At 48.0% G+C, this 16,063-nt stretch overlaps 1 protein-coding gene across 1 annotated transcript; it reads left to right on the forward strand.

Moving 5' to 3' along the window:
* The first annotated feature begins 724 nt into the window (after positions 1-724).
* On the forward strand, positions 725-11,585 carry eno2 (enolase 2). The gene is made up of 13 exons (XM_088939553.1): positions 725-877; positions 1,598-1,618; positions 2,158-2,243; positions 2,437-2,532; positions 3,578-3,636; positions 4,305-4,374; positions 5,045-5,178; positions 7,065-7,287; positions 7,754-7,951; positions 8,809-9,010; positions 10,232-10,340; positions 10,964-11,022; positions 11,113-11,585. The coding sequence occupies exons 3-13, from the start codon at positions 2,159-2,161 to the stop codon at positions 11,180-11,182; spliced, it is 1,305 nt and encodes a 434-aa protein (XP_088795679.1). The 5' UTR covers positions 725-877; positions 1,598-1,618; position 2,158; the 3' UTR covers positions 11,183-11,585.
* Positions 11,586-16,063: the final 4,478 nt, after the last annotated feature.

Raw genomic sequence — 16,063 nt, forward strand, 5'->3', positions numbered from 1 at the left:
CCCTGTCCTTCCTCTCCACCTGCTCGCTGAGCATGTGACAGTTTTCCCTCTCTCTGTTGTGCAGGGGTCTGTCTTCTCGGAAGCTCGGTTTCATTTGCTCACCTACTGAAAGGGCAGGCCTCGTCTCTGGGAATGTATAGAGCTTAACCCTCCCCCTCCTTCCAGCTCCACACCCTGTGGTAGAACTATCTGCCAGCTGCACAAGCATCCTCGTCAGGCCCTGCACTGTGCAATCTAGGCCCCCATTTCCACCCGAAACGGCACTGCTGTGTTTTGTGGGCGTTTCATTCTTCTATCGAGGGCTTCCCGATTTCTGATGACCCGACACTACGCATGATACCGTGTGCAAGGCTGACACCTAAACTCGATCACAACATCCCCGTGAAGATGGGCTTTCCTCCACGTCTGAGCTAGGAGTGTCTCGACATCTGTGAAGAGCTGTCAGGAGTGTACGAGCAGGTCAGGGCAGCTTTCGTTTTCACACAGCAGACAGGCCTAGAATAGATAATAGTGAATCTTTTGGGGATCCATTCTGCGTGTTGTGGCTTTGCCATCTCTCTTCTCCTGAGATTCCCTGCATTTCTGTACATCAGCTTTCCTAAACGCCTCTCTCTCCGTCTTTCCTGCTCTCCATCTTTGTGCTGCTGCATCTCTGTTCTCTCTCTCTCCTTGACCCGCTCTCTCTCTCTGACTCATAGCCTCCCCTCCTCCCCACCTCCTCCTCCTCGTTCTCCTCCCTCCCTGACTGGCACATTTGCTCCACTCCCTCCACCACCCCCCCCCCCCCCCCCCCGCAATCTGTATTTCTCTCTCTCGCTCCCTCCCTCGTTCTGTCACATTCTCTCGCTTTCCCTGCAAGGCTAAGCACACGCGGCAGGTAAGGCTCGCTCACCGCCCGGCGTCTCCCCTTCTTCTCCCCTGCCCTTCCCCGTCTTCGTTCTCCGGCCGCAGACGCCGGCTCCCGGTCGGTATTGATCCGGCTGCAGACGCGGGGGGTCTCTGAGGCAGTGCGGCAGGGCAGTGTATCTGCGTGTCAGTGTGGGTCTGTGCGGGTCCATTAGTCTCTTGTGTGTGTGTGTGTTCTTGTGTGGGTTGCCGATATCGAGCTGGACCTGTCTGTCTGTCTGTGTGTGTGTATGTATCGTGGCTTTTGAAGATTTTTTTTTACTGCATTACTGCAGACAAGCTGCCTGTCAGTGTCCTTTCCTGTCCTATCTGTCTGTGCATAACTATTGCCTTGCAGAAGCTTATTGCACCTGCAGGAGATGTCTAATTAGAGTTAATCGGTTCTGGGAGGTTATGTGATGCAGCCTAGAGGTCATTCTGCCCCTCTTCCTCGTCTCCCTCCTCCCTGGCTCTCTGTCGGACGCGGTGCGCTGTTAGCGGTAGAGCCTGGCAGACCAGCCGTGTGCGGCTGGGTCAGTTTGGCTGCAGAAACCTCTCTTCCTCCCCCAACCCACCCCCCCCCCCCCCGCCTCCGCTGCGTCTCCGAACGAGGTCTTCCTTTGCTTCGCTGGAGCCCGAGCAGGTTTTAATAATTTATTTCTCTCCCTCCCTCCCTGCGGCCGGCTCCTGTCTCCGTGGCGGCTCGAGAAAGAGAGGATCGAGAGAGAAAGAGGTATGCCGTGGATCGAAATGCGGTCTCGAGACTGTGGCACAGCTCCATGCCGGTCGGGAGGATCTCTCGTGCTCCTCACAGACCTGCGGCAGATTTGCTCGTGCTGGTCGGAGGCTCTGCTGCCCTGTAGGCATCTACATGCCAGGCATTGTAAACAGCACCACATGGCTAGATATTAATGATATTGTCACTGATGTCCACAGTGATGCACTGGCTATGTGAAATGAGGGAAAACAGCAGACTAGGTGACATTGTATGCGCAGTGATGTCACTGCTGCCAAGATGGAGCTACAGGGCAAGAGGAAGGTCTCGGCATTCACCCTCCTGGATCCACGTCTTTCTCTCCCCTCTCTCTGTCTCCTGTCCTGTCATTCACCCTTCTTTCTCCTCTCTGTTCTAACCATCTTCTCTCCTCTCTATTCCCCTCATCTCTCTCGTCTTTCTGCTCTCTGTAACTCCTCTCTCTCTCTCTCTTCCTCTGTCTCAATGCGGCGACGGTTCCCTGCCCCATCCTTGCAAACTCCTTTTCTCTCTTTCAGGATGTCCATCATCAATATCCACGCCCGTGAGATCCTGGACTCCCGTGGGAACCCCACGGTGGAAGTGGATCTTCACACGGAGAAAGGTGACAGCACAGCGGCCTCTCCGTCCCTCACTCCCGCAGCTCTTCCTCCTTCTGCCTGTCTCTCCACACCCTTCCCCCCCCCCCCCCATCCAACCTCCCCTGATCCTCTCAGACCTGTGTCTTCCCCCCTCTCGTAGCTGAGCGCCACGTCTTTCATGACCCCCTGCTCTCGGTCTCTCTCCCTCTCGGTCAGGCATGTTCCGTGCTGCTGTTCCCAGTGGAGCCTCGACTGGGATCTATGAGGCCCTGGAGCTGAGAGACAACGACAAGTCCCGATACAAGGGGAAAGGTGAGAGGGGGAGACCGGGGGAGGGCAGGGAGAGGTGATCTCTGGATCATTTAGCTCCCAATCAGGCTACATGGGTCTAACAGCCTCCTCTCACTTGTAACCTTGCCTATGTTCTCCTGAAGGGGGTGGAAAGGGAGAATAAAGAGACAAGCTTGCCTCTGGAGTGGCTCAACGGGTAAAGGCGTCACCTGAGATCAGGTCGGGCTCTGTGATCCCGGGTTCGAGCCTGGGCTATGACACTACCTGCCTGGCACCGACGTGCTGCAAGCGGCACTGCTCCTTTGGCTAAGGGGCACCCAGGGTAGGGTGGGAGTTGTCTGCGACACAGCGCCCCCCTGTGGCCTGCAGGGCGCTTACAGGCTTGTGGTACTGTCAGTGATGGACATTCCTCTCCTGCAATCAGCGCTGAGCCTGCGGGACAGAGCCTACGCTGCCTATGACGTCTTAAGGTGGGCGGGTCAGAGGAGCCCGCCTGTAACCGCCTCCCTCTTCTCCGCAGTTTGGAGCAGGGCGTCGTGCAAAACACGCAACTGATTCTGTGTTCTGAAATTGGGCAGGAGCGCCAGCGGTAATCAGCAGCTGTAAATCTGAGAATGAAGGCTAGGGAGAGGGGCAGATGTGAAGGTGATACTGAAGAGGTGGGGGTGGGAGGCGCTTGGGATACTGTCTCCACATCCACATCTCCTCAACATGACTTAATTGCAAGTTTATTGGAGTATTTCTGACCTGTTGCAATGTTTTCTATCTCTGTCTTTTGACTAGCGGGGGTATGGTTGTATTTCTGTATTTCTCTATTATCATAATATCCCTGTAGCATCCAAGTTTTTCTGCCCTGTCTGAATATTGTTACAATACCAGGCCATCCCTACTGTGTTATCGTCACCTCCCTTATCATGCGGTCTCTATACTATCACGGTATATCTGCACTATCTGTAATTGCTCTTGAGCCTGTATCCCTCCCTGTATTGATTATAACACTCTGTATTGTCTTAATATCCCGTTTCCTCACAATATCCTTGAACTGTCCCCCTGTCTCTCTGCTCAGGCGTCCTGCAGGCTGTAGCTCACATCAATGACACCCTTCGGCCTGCGCTGCTTGAATCAGTGAGTCACTGTATCCGTATGCGACAGTATCGGCTGGGGTTTTTCAGTTTTATGTGTTTTATCCCGTATGTGTGTGCAGGACAATTTATTTTTACAAAGAATGAAAACTATATTTATTTATTTGAGATCTATATTTGAAGAATGTGTTGGTTTCACTGTCCGTATTGTGTGTGGTGCAGTGCGTTCTTTATTGTGTATGTGTAAACTGAGCATCAGAAGAAACCCATCACGCTATTCATGCATGTACGTTTTGCGAAACATAAAGTGCATGGGTTTTGGATATTGATTACATGTATAGGGTGTCATTTTGATTAACGGATGATCCAAGACTGATATTCTTGAGTGACACTGGTGCAGAACGTGGTTAGTGAGAGAGTGGATTAGGGACTGGTGATGAGGTCATTAACCTGTTGAGAGTCCGGTCTGCTGAAAAGTAACAGTGGAAAACAGAGGAAGGGAATAATTTGCCCTGTTTAGCAAGTTTAAAATTCCTTTGTGCCGTCAGTACGCTGGAGACCAGAATGAGTCAGCACACTGTCACCTGCTGTCTGGGGAGTTGATGACAGGAATTTCTAACCTTGCAAGACAAAAGCACAGGCTGTCAGTGGTGGACTGTGATGTGCTGCGCAGTGTGTGTCACAGCGAGCGTTGTGTGGTTTGGGTTGCAGGAGATCAGTGTCGTCGAGCAGGAGAAGCTGGACAACTTGATGTTAGAGATGGACGGCACCGAGAATAAGTGTGAGTTGCCCTGAATCAATCCATCCATCCATCAATCGATCAATCAATCAATTGCTTGGATCAGTGTTTTTTTTCTAGATACCAAAAAGAGATAATGAAGTATACAGCAGTGTAGAAACACAATGAATCAAGTTGTAGTGGTAAAAACCATAACTGAAACAAAAATAAGACTGACGATTATAACAAACTATTTTGTTGTTGCTTGAAGTAGAAAGTTTCTTAGCATCATCAGAAATGAACAAGTCACACTTGCATAATTACTGTGCTCTATAATGCAGTATTACTATATCACTACACTATGCTGTTTTACTGTATCAGTATACTGTGCTGTATTACTGTATCATTATTATGTATAGTTCTGAATTACTGGATCACTGCATTATACACTAATACTGTGTCACTGCACATAGTATTGAATTACTGTATCACTTCTCTCTACAGTATTCTACACCTGTATTATTATACTGTAATATGCAGTATATCTGAGCGAAGTACTGTATTACACTGTGCTGTCATACTGTATCATTTCACTCTGCAGTACTACATAACTATACTGTATTGCCAGGTATTCTGTATTGTACATCACTATGCAGCATTATTTTCATGCTGTTTTATCTGTTTCTATGTCTGACTGTGTCAATCGGTGTGTGACTATGCCTCTGTTTTACAGCCAAGTTTGGTGCCAATGCTATCCTGGGGGTGTCCCTGGCTATCTGTAAGGCTGGTGCAGCGGAAAAAGATGTCCCCCTGTACCGCCACATTGCTGACCTGGCTGGAAACACTGAGCTTGTGCTGCCAGTTCCGGTGAGAGCAGGCTGACAATTATACATGGCCTCTCACGTGCACTGGGGCACTGGGACTCTGGCTCAAGGGCTTGTTGACGCAATAACTCACAGACTCTGACAATGTGAAATGCTCCGCACACTGACGGTCTGATAGTATGACTCTTGTTAGCATGACAATCAGCGTGTTAGGAATGCAGGGATTCCAGCACTGCGCTCACCCATGTGCACTACCGGAACTATAAGCAATTGAATCCCTTCCCCTCTGTGGGTATGTCTGTTGCAGCATCACTCTCACCTGTGTCAGTTTGTTAACTGTGCATCAACTAGTAAGAACCGTTGAGGCAGAAATAACTGCAAACGACTTAAGAAGAGGCTGAGTGAAGTTCAGACCTAAACGACCAAGCAGATCAATGAGCTCTGGAGATATAGAGCTCAGCTGGAAAGAAAACCCGGAAGAGACACTGTTCCTCCAGGACCAGGGCTGGGGACTTCTCCTATTGGAAGTGCTGTCCTTTGTGTGTGAGTTTAAACCAAGGTCCTGCCTATTTGGTCATTAAAGATCCCATCTGTCCCTGATTCCTGGTTACATCCCACTCTGGAATTGTGTAATCTGATCAAGCAGTAATGCAGCTATACGCCCTCATCACCCTGATCTGCTGTGCAGTGGATCTGCTGGCGCATGACCCACCCAGGTGGTGGAAAACCAGGCTTTGGCCTCGGGATACTTAGGCATGACAGACGCTTTACAATTATTTGTATTTTACCTCACTTAGTGAATCCCCATGGGTCTAGGCTGAAGTAGTTAAAGCAACATATTTACCGCAATAGCGCAACAGAACAGAAACCAGGGAGGGAGTCTGGGTATAAATGTAACAGGGTTCAGTACATTGAGTACGTTATATACTGTAACTGATGTCACCCCCTAGAAACCTCGACACTGTAGAATTCTCCTGTGGTAAAAGACCTGATTGTGCAGCCTAGCAGAGATCTCTGCTTTCTAGAGAGCGACTCTATGTGCGCTCTGAGCCCACAAGCACTTGGGATCGAAACTAGTAGGCGGCAGTGCAGAGCTCCATGAGTTACGTTACACAGAGCTTTGACAAGGTGCTGAAGGTCATTCGGTTATTCACCGCCTTCCCACGTTCAGCTACCGTTTGCCAGAGAACGGCTGCCATTTTATCGACAATCTCTATGTGTGCTGCTCCTCCGCTATTTGAATCTCATAAAAGTCAATAACAATAACATGATAGAAATTATTTGAGGCATTGTAAAAAGTAAAAGTGCACCTCTACCTATGTCACATTCTAAATGCTTCATATAGATCAGAAAAGGCAGTGGACCTACGGCAGATCCCTGAGGTACACCACTGCTTACATCAGCCCAATCAGAGGTGGTGTCCCTTAAGACAGCCCACTGTTTCCTGTTTGCTAACCAGTGTGGGGGATACAAGTTATGGAGCAGTTCTGCAAAGGTTTGAAATGAGTTTTCATTTGTTTGAACAAGACCATTTTCCAGACCAGAGAACACACAAAGAAGACACATCAGAGTGCATCCCCCCTGTGCTCTGAACTCCAGAACTTTTAGGAAGCCTTTATAGTCTGAGTATAGCTCTGGTGACTTTCTTGTGCTACCATGAAAGGATGTGATCATAGCATATTCGTTAGAACCTGTACACGCGGCAGGAGGATATTTTTGACAAAATTATCCCTGCCTTTCAGCTATTTCTGAAACGTCTCGCACACCAGGCGTCTGTCTCTCTGCAAAGAGTAAATTTAGAATGAACCCAGCTCAGGTCAAGTTCTACACCAGCACTGGATCCTGTTTTGAATTTTGATTCAAAGTCATTTTGAAATGATTCTTTCTTATTTCCCTCGCTCTGTCTCTCTTTATCTCTCTCTCTTCCAGGCCTTCAATGTCATCAACGGGGGCTCTCACGCAGGGAACAAGCTGGCCATGCAGGAGTTCATGGTGCTGCCGGTGGGGGCGGAGTCCTTCCGCGACGCGCTGCGCGTGGGGGCCGAGCTCTACCACACGCTGAGGGGGGTGATCCGGGAGAAGTACGGCCAGGACGCGACCAACGTGGGCGACGAGGGGGGGTTCGCTCCCAACATCCTGGAGAACAGCGAGGGTGAGGGTGGCGAGAGAGTGGCAGAGGGTTAGAGGGGAAAGCTGAAGCCGGAGAAGGAGACAGAGAGAGTGTGCACATTAGTGTGGCTTAGTGTCTCTCAGTGCCAGTATATTTTAGCGTCCAGTCAGTGTCACTGTGCTGTAGTGTCCAGTCAGTCATTGTCACTGTGCTGTAGTGTCCAGTCAGTCAGTGTCTCTGTGCTGTAGAGTCCAGTCAGTCAGTGTCTCTGTGCTGTAGTGTCCAGTCAGTCAGTCAGTGTCACTGTGCTGTAGTGTCCAGTCAGTCAGTCAGTGTCGCTGTGCTGTAGTGTCCAGTCAGTCAGTCAGTGTCACTGTGCTGTAGTGTCCAGTCAGTCAGTGTCACTGTGCTGTAGTGTTCAGTCAGTCAGTGTGACTGTGCTGTAGAGTCCAGTCAGCCAGTCTTACTGGCCTATCGGTGTATCTGTCTAAACCCCTCTCTCTCTCAGCCCTGGAGCTGTTAAAAACAGCGATTGAGAAAGCTGGGTTCACTGACAAGGTGGTGATCGGGATGGACGTGGCGGCATCAGAGTTCTACCGTGACGGGAAGTACGACCTGGACTTCAAGTCTCCTGACGACCCTGCACGGTACATCACCGCCGAAGAGCTGTCGGACTTGTACCAGAGCTTCGTTAACGACTACCCAGGTAATCGGCCCTCTGTCGGGCTGCATCAATGTGTCGCTGTCTCCATCCCTCTGTGCATGTGATTGTGACAATAGTTACAAGTTAGAGTGATCTGGCCAGTCTGATAGTTGATCTCATCCATCCTCAGGTTATCAGTTTCAACTGCATGGCTGGGCAGTTTGTTCTATAGCCCCATAGCTCTTGGTTTAAAAGGCATGCCTCCTGTTCTCCATTTTAAATGCCCTTCCCTATAGTTTCCACTTGTGTCCTCTACTGTCTCCTTTCTTTGCTTGCCTCTTTGCATTGCTGATTCTGAAGAAGGCTGCTCGATTGGCTTTGTCTATGCCTTTGAGGATTTTAAGTTCTTGGATCAGATCACTGATAAATTGTCTACTCTGTTCAAGACTGAAGAGGTTCAGTTCCTTCAGGCTGTCAGTGTAGGGCGTTCCATTAATCCGCCGAGCGGAATGATCTTTTCTATAACGTGGGGACCAACAGGGGTCAGAACTGTAATTCTGGAAGAGCTGTGACAAGTACACGTTTCATTGTCTTGCCGTTTGACCCTCTGTTCCTGACATGGAATTAAAGATGATCCAGCTAGACAGCCCATATCCCTTCCTACTTGGTTCTCTGCAATTCTGAAAGGTCTGGTCATTTTCTGTGCACCATCTAACCTGACCGCTGTCCCTGTGCCCTGCCTTCTGACCATATGACCTGCCTTCTCCCACTGTGTCCTGCGCCCTCTCCTTATAACCTTCCTCCTCTCTGTGTACCCTGCCTCCCCTACCTCCTCTCCTTATGACCCGCCTCATCTCCCAATGACACGCCCCTTCCTTGTGCCCCGCCCCTTCCCCTGTGCCCCGCCCCCTCTCACTCAGTGGTGTCCATTGAGGACCCCTTTGACCAGGACGACTGGGAGGCTTGGTCTCGGTTCACGGGCTCCGTGGCGATCCAGGTTGTCGGGGACGACCTGACCGTGACGAACCCCAAGCGCATCGAGAAAGCAGCCGAGGAACGGGCCTGCAACTGCCTGCTGCTGAAGGTCAACCAGATTGGCTCCGTCACCGAGGCCATCCAGGCGTGAGTCATTGCTAAGTGATAATCAATCAGAGAGACACGGGCCCTACAAGCAGCAGTCACTAATTTCTAAACAATAAGAGAGGGTAAGAGAGGATGTGGGAGAATGAAGTTGCATAAGGAAGAACTATTCAATAATCTTTATTCTACTGTATATGAGAGGGTAAGAGAGGCAGCGAGGGTCTCTATAAGCTTGAGCCAATCCATAATCAGTAATCTTTAATCAGTGAAAGAGAGATAGTGCTTCCAGAGATAGTGAGATCATTTAGGTTGATCGATTTGGGTCCCACCTTGCACCCATTGCTTGCTGGGATAGGCTCAGGCACCCCCACAGCCTGGGTGGATGTGCTGGATGGAATTTGCTATCTGCCTGACTTTGCTGGTGGGGTCCATCAGTAATGACCCAAGAAGAAGTGGGAGAGGGGAGAGAGAGGAATCAGATTTTTCGGCGAGGTTCTGCAGGTGTGGATCAATACGCTGTGATCTGCAATCTGTATTCCCTAACCTGCGAGAAGAGATGAAATGATGGGACAGTGGATAAACAGTCAGTGATTGTGACTCTCCTTGACTTTCATTTCTGTATATTGTTCTCAGTTCAAGCTATTTTTGACTGGTGTGCAGTTATTAACAATCAGTGTGCATATTGACTCTCACTTTGTGTTAATATTGGCTGCCACTTCTTTTATAATGAGGCTGTTAGGGTGTATTCATATTGACTCTCAGTGTGCTCATTCTGACTCTCAGCATGTTTATTCTGACTTGTATGTGTGTTGCTCCTTGTCTGTTAAGATTGACTCACAGGGCGTGTAATAATTTTAATTCTCATTATGGTCATTCTGACCCTTAGTGCTTGTCTATTGACCCTCATGGAATATGAATATTAACAGTACAGTCAGTTTGATTTGCTGTGCTGGCATATTGACTCCCAGTGTGGTCATTCTGACTCTTATTGTGTTCATTCTTACCCTGTGCTGGCGTATCACATCTTATTGACTCACAATGTGTTCATTTTGAATCTCAATGCGCTAAATCTGATTCTCAGTGCCTGTGCATTCACTCTTATATACAATATATTAATATTGAGACTCAATACTATTGAGACTGCCTGTGTATTGACCCTCATTGTACATTGATATAGAGTCATAGTGTTAATCTTGACTGAAAGTATGCTTAATCTGACTCTGTGTGCCCAGCCTGACTCTCAGTGTGCTCATTGTCTCTCAGGTGCAAGCTGGCACAGGAGAATGGCTGGGGAGTGATGGTCAGTCACCGTTCTGGGGAGACAGAGGACACCTTTATCGCTGACCTTGTTGTAGGGCTCTGCACTGGACAGGTACCTGACGTTATCTTCTGCTCTCCAGCTCAGTTAAAGCACTTTATAGGCAAGACCGATGAGGCACATTAGTGCCAAGGCATATAGTTAACAATGAAGTTAAAACACGACAAGTCTTGAACAATTGCAAGAAGCCATTTAACACACCATTACAAATACTTTGTGTGCATCTGAGTTAAGGCCACAAGGAGAAAATACAAAAATAATCAAGTTTATATAATCAATAAAATAAAGTAAGTAAATAATGAATACTTTCAGATGACAAGAATAAATCAAACAGAAGGACAGAAGTAGGTGCACCCCAGTTTTTATTTTGTACATCTCCTTCTCCTTTGTAGCCACTCAATTCCCTGTTTCTCCCTCTCTGTATATCTTCCAGCACCTCATTTTCTACCTTCACTACCTCTGTCTGTATCTCATTTTCTGCCTTCGTTATTTCTGTCTGTATCTCATTTTCTGGCTTCGCTATCTCTGTCTGTATCTCACTTTCTGATTTTGCTATCTCTGCATCTTTTTACTGATGCAAGTGTAGGCAAGTTTTACATTTTTGTATCTCCATCCTGACTACCTATCTCTACGGTCCTGTCTCTATTCTCCCCCTATCCCCACCTCTCTCCATGCAGATCAAGACTGGTGCCCCCTGCAGATCAGAGCGTCTGGCAAAGTACAACCAGCTGATGAGGTGAGGTCCCATCTCTCCCTGCGTGAAGGCTGAACTGTGATGTCAGCCTTATCCGCCTTGACATCCGCTCCCTCCCCCTCTCTTTCTCAGGATCGAGGAGGAGTTAGGGGATCAGGCCCGGTTCGCCGGACACAACTTCCGGAACCCCAGCGCCCTGTGAGAGGCAGACCGACGCCGGGACGCTGACTGACCGACACTGTGGTTGGCAGATGGAGCGGGCACTGACACAGCCAATCCACAGAGACACACAGCTGGACAGATGGGCTGACCTTTATACAGCCGTCTACATGCACGCACACACAAACACGGCGTCTGGATTTCCACTCGTACACCAAAACGCACTCTCTCCCCCCCGTCCCTGCCCCTCCTGCGTGCCCTCCATCCCTTTCTGTCTCCGATCCTCTCCCCTCTTCGTTAGCTTATCTCTGTGAGCCTTCCTTTTCCTCCCCTCTCTCTCCCTCCCTCCTGACCCTGCAGTGACTTGGAATAAATCCACCCTTCACCGATCCACCCAACAAAAACAATCGAACTATACTATTAAATAGCTTGTATCCACAACTTCAGTGTCCGTCATTCTTCACTACGAGCTGCAGTTCCCCCGCTGGGCCTGCACAGAAAGAGGGGGCGCTCTAATTCATATAGTCATGGGGGTGATGTATTTTACTACTGCTACTTACCTTCATGCTGATCTCAATATTAATATTGTGAGTTGCAGTGCCCACACTGTGCCTGTAAAGGGTTTAGGGGCGCTCTTTCTCACATGATGATAGCGATGATGATCCCTCTGTTTTCGGTAAATGGCGGCGTGCTGCTGAGCAACCTGGAGCCCATCTCAGAGGTGCGGAGGGCCAGGACATCAGTCCACTGCAGACATCCCTGACTGAGGAGAGTAGCTGAGTTTATCGCCGCTCTTGGGAAAAGCGTGGGCCGTGTTAAATATGTTAAATATGGGCAGCCATATCACCCTGCAACTTATAACTGGCAGCCCACTGAAGTTAAGTAGGTGTTATTCCAGTTTCCTGGGCAAATTTCCCTTTGGCCTTTACCAGTTCTGGCCTCCTAATAATCCCCATCTCTGAACTGGCTTCATCACTCTGCTCTCCTCCCCACTGAGAGCTGGTGTGTGGGGAGAGGACTGCAGCATCATCCAGGTGAGGCTCCACACTGGTGGGGGTGGAGGGGATCCCCATGTCCTGTGAAGCACTTTGAGTGGAGTGTCCAGAAAAGTGTTACATAAGTGTAAAGTATTATTATTATCATTATTGTTATTATTATTATTATTATGTGCAGTGTCCATGTTGTGTGAACGTGTGTATGCTTTCCTGTCTCGCACACCTGGGTAGGACGATTTGGCTCAGGTGTGCAGCATTGTGTACTCTATGCTGCTGTGTGATGGGTGCTTAGTTTTGGTGTTTGGTCTCACAGGGCTACCATGGCCTAGACTGCCAGCGAGCTAAAAATCCTGGTGCCCGCTTATTGAACAACCAGCAGGGTTCTGAACAGCTGGCATGGGTACACTCACCGTCAGGGTCCTGGTCAGAATTATTCAGTGCTTCAGTGGCGATCTTAAGATCTTAAGTGAGGGGGGTCTGGAAATAGCACAAAATTAACAGCATTTGTTCATTTGGAAGTTTGCTGTTAATTTGGAAATTAACAGTAGTTAAGATACTGAAGTGCGCAATCCCTAGATCATCCACCAGAGGGAGACATGAGTTTTAGCTGTTACAAGACGGCCCCTTTCGTCCTCCCCTTCCCCCTAACCCCCCCCCCCCCACCAACAACTCTCCAACCTTGTCTTTGTTGCCATGGCTACAGCACAAAAGGAGACTGGAGTCTTTTTCCTTTTTCCAAATGGAAAGGGAGAGGGAGAAAAAGGGGTGGTGTGTGGTGGATACTAATGCAGACTGATTCCACAGTACATTAAGGAGGGGACAATCATAAAAAATGAAGTGGAACAGCCATGGTACAATAGGGGCTGTATCAAAAATACAGAATAGGCTTTCTGTAGAGTTGAGTAGCACAGCAGTGTAGGTAGAATAGACTGCAATAGTGTCTCTGATGAAAGTAGGACAGAACAGTCGTACTTGCAACAGTGTCTCTGAAGAAAGTAGGGTATAACAGTCCTGCAGCAATAGTGTCTCTCATTAAAGTAATATAGAATAGTCATGCTGCGATAGTCTCTGATGAAAGTAATAGAAAATAGTCGTGTTGCGATAGTGTCTCTGATGAAAGTAATATAGAATAGTTGTGCTACGATAGTCTCTGATAAAAGTACTATAGTAATGCTGAGATAGTCTCTGATAAAAGTACTATAGTAATGCTGAGATAGTCTCTGATAAAAGATGGTGTCTCTCATAAAAGTAGGATAGAACATTTTTTGCTGCACTTGTGTCTCGGATAAAAATAGTGTAGAACAGTTGTATTGTGATAGTGTCTCTGAAGAACATAATATAGAATAGTCATGCTGCAAGGGTGTCTCTGATTAAAACTGTAGTATAATGCTGACAGATGATTGACAGATTTCTAACAAGTAGTATGACAAAAAGTCTTCAAGACCTGAAAACTGAGAGGGAAGATTTTCTAAATCCATTCAAGATTCAGCTGGAAGCTATTGCTGTGAGGCCAGAACAGGAGTAAGATAAACAGCCACACTGGTGGCATGACGTGTCACCAGGACATTGTAACATAAATACCAGGGAATATGTGCCAGGTCCTGGTGACCTCATTAGCAATCAGGGAGGGGGCACCCGAGAATCTGTCCTCGTAGAGGAGGGAGGTGCATCTAGGAAAAGCTGCTCAGTAGGAAAGCTAAGGTTCAAGCTTGATTCATCAGAAAAAATGAAATCTCTGGTTCTATGACATGAAGCTTGCCTACACTACCTGCCCAACATTCCCACAAGGAAACAGAGGTATTTCTCTAGAAATCTAAGGTCGTCTACATGATATGTTATTTTCCCAAAGGTTGCTGTAGTCAATATAGGTGGCCATGTTAACCCAGAACTCCAGACATTGTACTGTAGCACAGCTGTCTCGTAAATGGACACACTTTGCTTGACAATTGTTCTGGTTCTGTCTTACTGTGGTGGATAATAGGACACCAGAAAGACTGTCTACACAAATACAGCAAGTTAACCTAACATGGGCTGACAGATGAGCAAAGGTTTCTAGGTTGCCATTAAAACAACACTACAGTAGATTAGTCCTTTTACAATAGGGGCATACAGTAAAGTAGTCCTGTTACAATAGGGGCTACAGTATAGTAGAACAGTCCTGTTATGATAGAAGATACACTGCAGTCCCAGTACAGTAGAACAGTCCCAGTCCCTACAGTAAAGAAAAGTAATCCTGTTACAATAAAGACTACAGTACTGTAGAACAGTCCTGTTACAATAGGACCTACAATCACAATACAGTAGTTCAGTGCTGTTACAACAGGGGCTGCAGTCACAGTACAGTAGAACAGTCCTGTTGCAATAGGGGCTACAGTCCCAGTACAGTACAACAGTCCCATTACAATAGTGGCTACACTCCCAGTACAGTACAACAATCCTGTTACAATAGGGGCTACAGTCTCAGTACAGTAGAACAGTCCCATTACAATAGGGGCTACACTCCCAGTACAGTACAACAGTCCTGTTACAATAGGGGCTACAGTCCCAGTACAGTAGAACAGTCTGTTACAGTAGGAGCTACACTCCCAGTACAGTAGAACAGTCCTGTTGCAATAGGAGCTACAGTCCCAGTACAATAGAATAATCATGTTACTGTATTGGACTGTATTATGCATTATAAGGGTCAGTAGAACAGTAAAATGTCCATGTTACAATGGGGGAATTGTAAAATTAGCCTACAAGACATATATACAAACATACGATGTTGAGCGCAGCGGTGTGCAGTAAGGTCTGTCAGCGGAAATCTGAATTGAATATATTGTATTCAATAACTGAGCTACTTCAAAGCGGAGCCAGTGCGGTTCCGTGCAAGCTGGAGTGACTCAAAGTGCTCTGCCAATGGGTCTCTAATGTCGAAAATACGTCTCTTGCGTGATTTTTTTAAATTAATGAACAACTAGCGCGCTACGCTCAAATCAGGCTGTTCCTTTTTTCGCCTTGTCTGTTTCACGCTACCCCAGAAGAGAGCAGCCCGGCGACAGAAAGCGAAGAAGACGGAGACAGTGCTGCTTTTGCACCCTTCCCTCTCCGTCTCCGCTTCCTGTTAAACTGCCCATCCTGGCCCCTTTCCCCCCCTTCTTCTCCTCCTCAATCTCCCTCCCTCTCCCTCTCGGCTCCTCCAGGGTCTATGCAAATTACGTGTGTGTGTGTCTCTCTCTCTCCTGCTCCGTCAATTTCTCCCTCCCTCTGTCTGCGAAAGAAGTCTCTGCTGGCTAGGCTACAACAACAGCTCGACTCTTGAGAGAGAGAGAGAGAAAGAGAGAGAGAGAAAAAGAGAGAGAGAGAGCAGGCGTTAGCGTACGCATCAATTTGTAGTCCTCGACAACGCACAGATTTTCCAACGCCGAATTCAGAGAGAGAGAGAAGGGGAAAGAGAGAGAGAGGTGGAGAGAGAGAGAGAGACGCGTCAAATTCAGCCTGCTTTATTTATTTTTTTTCTGACTGCAGCTACAATGTGACTGTTTGTGTTGTTATAGTTCATATTGTCCCCTCTCCGGCCGCTGCTCATGTTGCACAGTGCGAAGAGAGAGACCGCGAGAGAAAGAGAGTGGAGGAGAGGGAGGGAGGCAGAGAGGGAGAGAGAGAAAGAGAGAGGGGGACACATCGTTGCGTTTTATAGGTAGGTACTGAGAAATATGGGGGCGAAAAAATGGAAGCGGTTTCCATTTCGTCTTGTTCTGTGGTGGGCTAAATGATGTACCTCTGATTGGACGTAAAAAAATCTGTGTTTCACCCTACAAATCCCTCCACACACTCAGATCCGCTACATTGTAACCTGTTCAGGGAAGATAATGTGTGCCGGAAAACGATGTTATTATTCGGTTCGAATTATTTTATGTGTGTGTGAGTAGCAACCATACACGTAACAC

The sequence above is a fragment of the Atractosteus spatula genome, chromosome 22 (assembly GCF_055471065.1).
Source record: "Atractosteus spatula isolate fAtrSpa1 chromosome 22, fAtrSpa1.hap1, whole genome shotgun sequence".
Lineage (NCBI taxonomy): Eukaryota > Metazoa > Chordata > Actinopteri > Semionotiformes > Lepisosteidae > Atractosteus > Atractosteus spatula.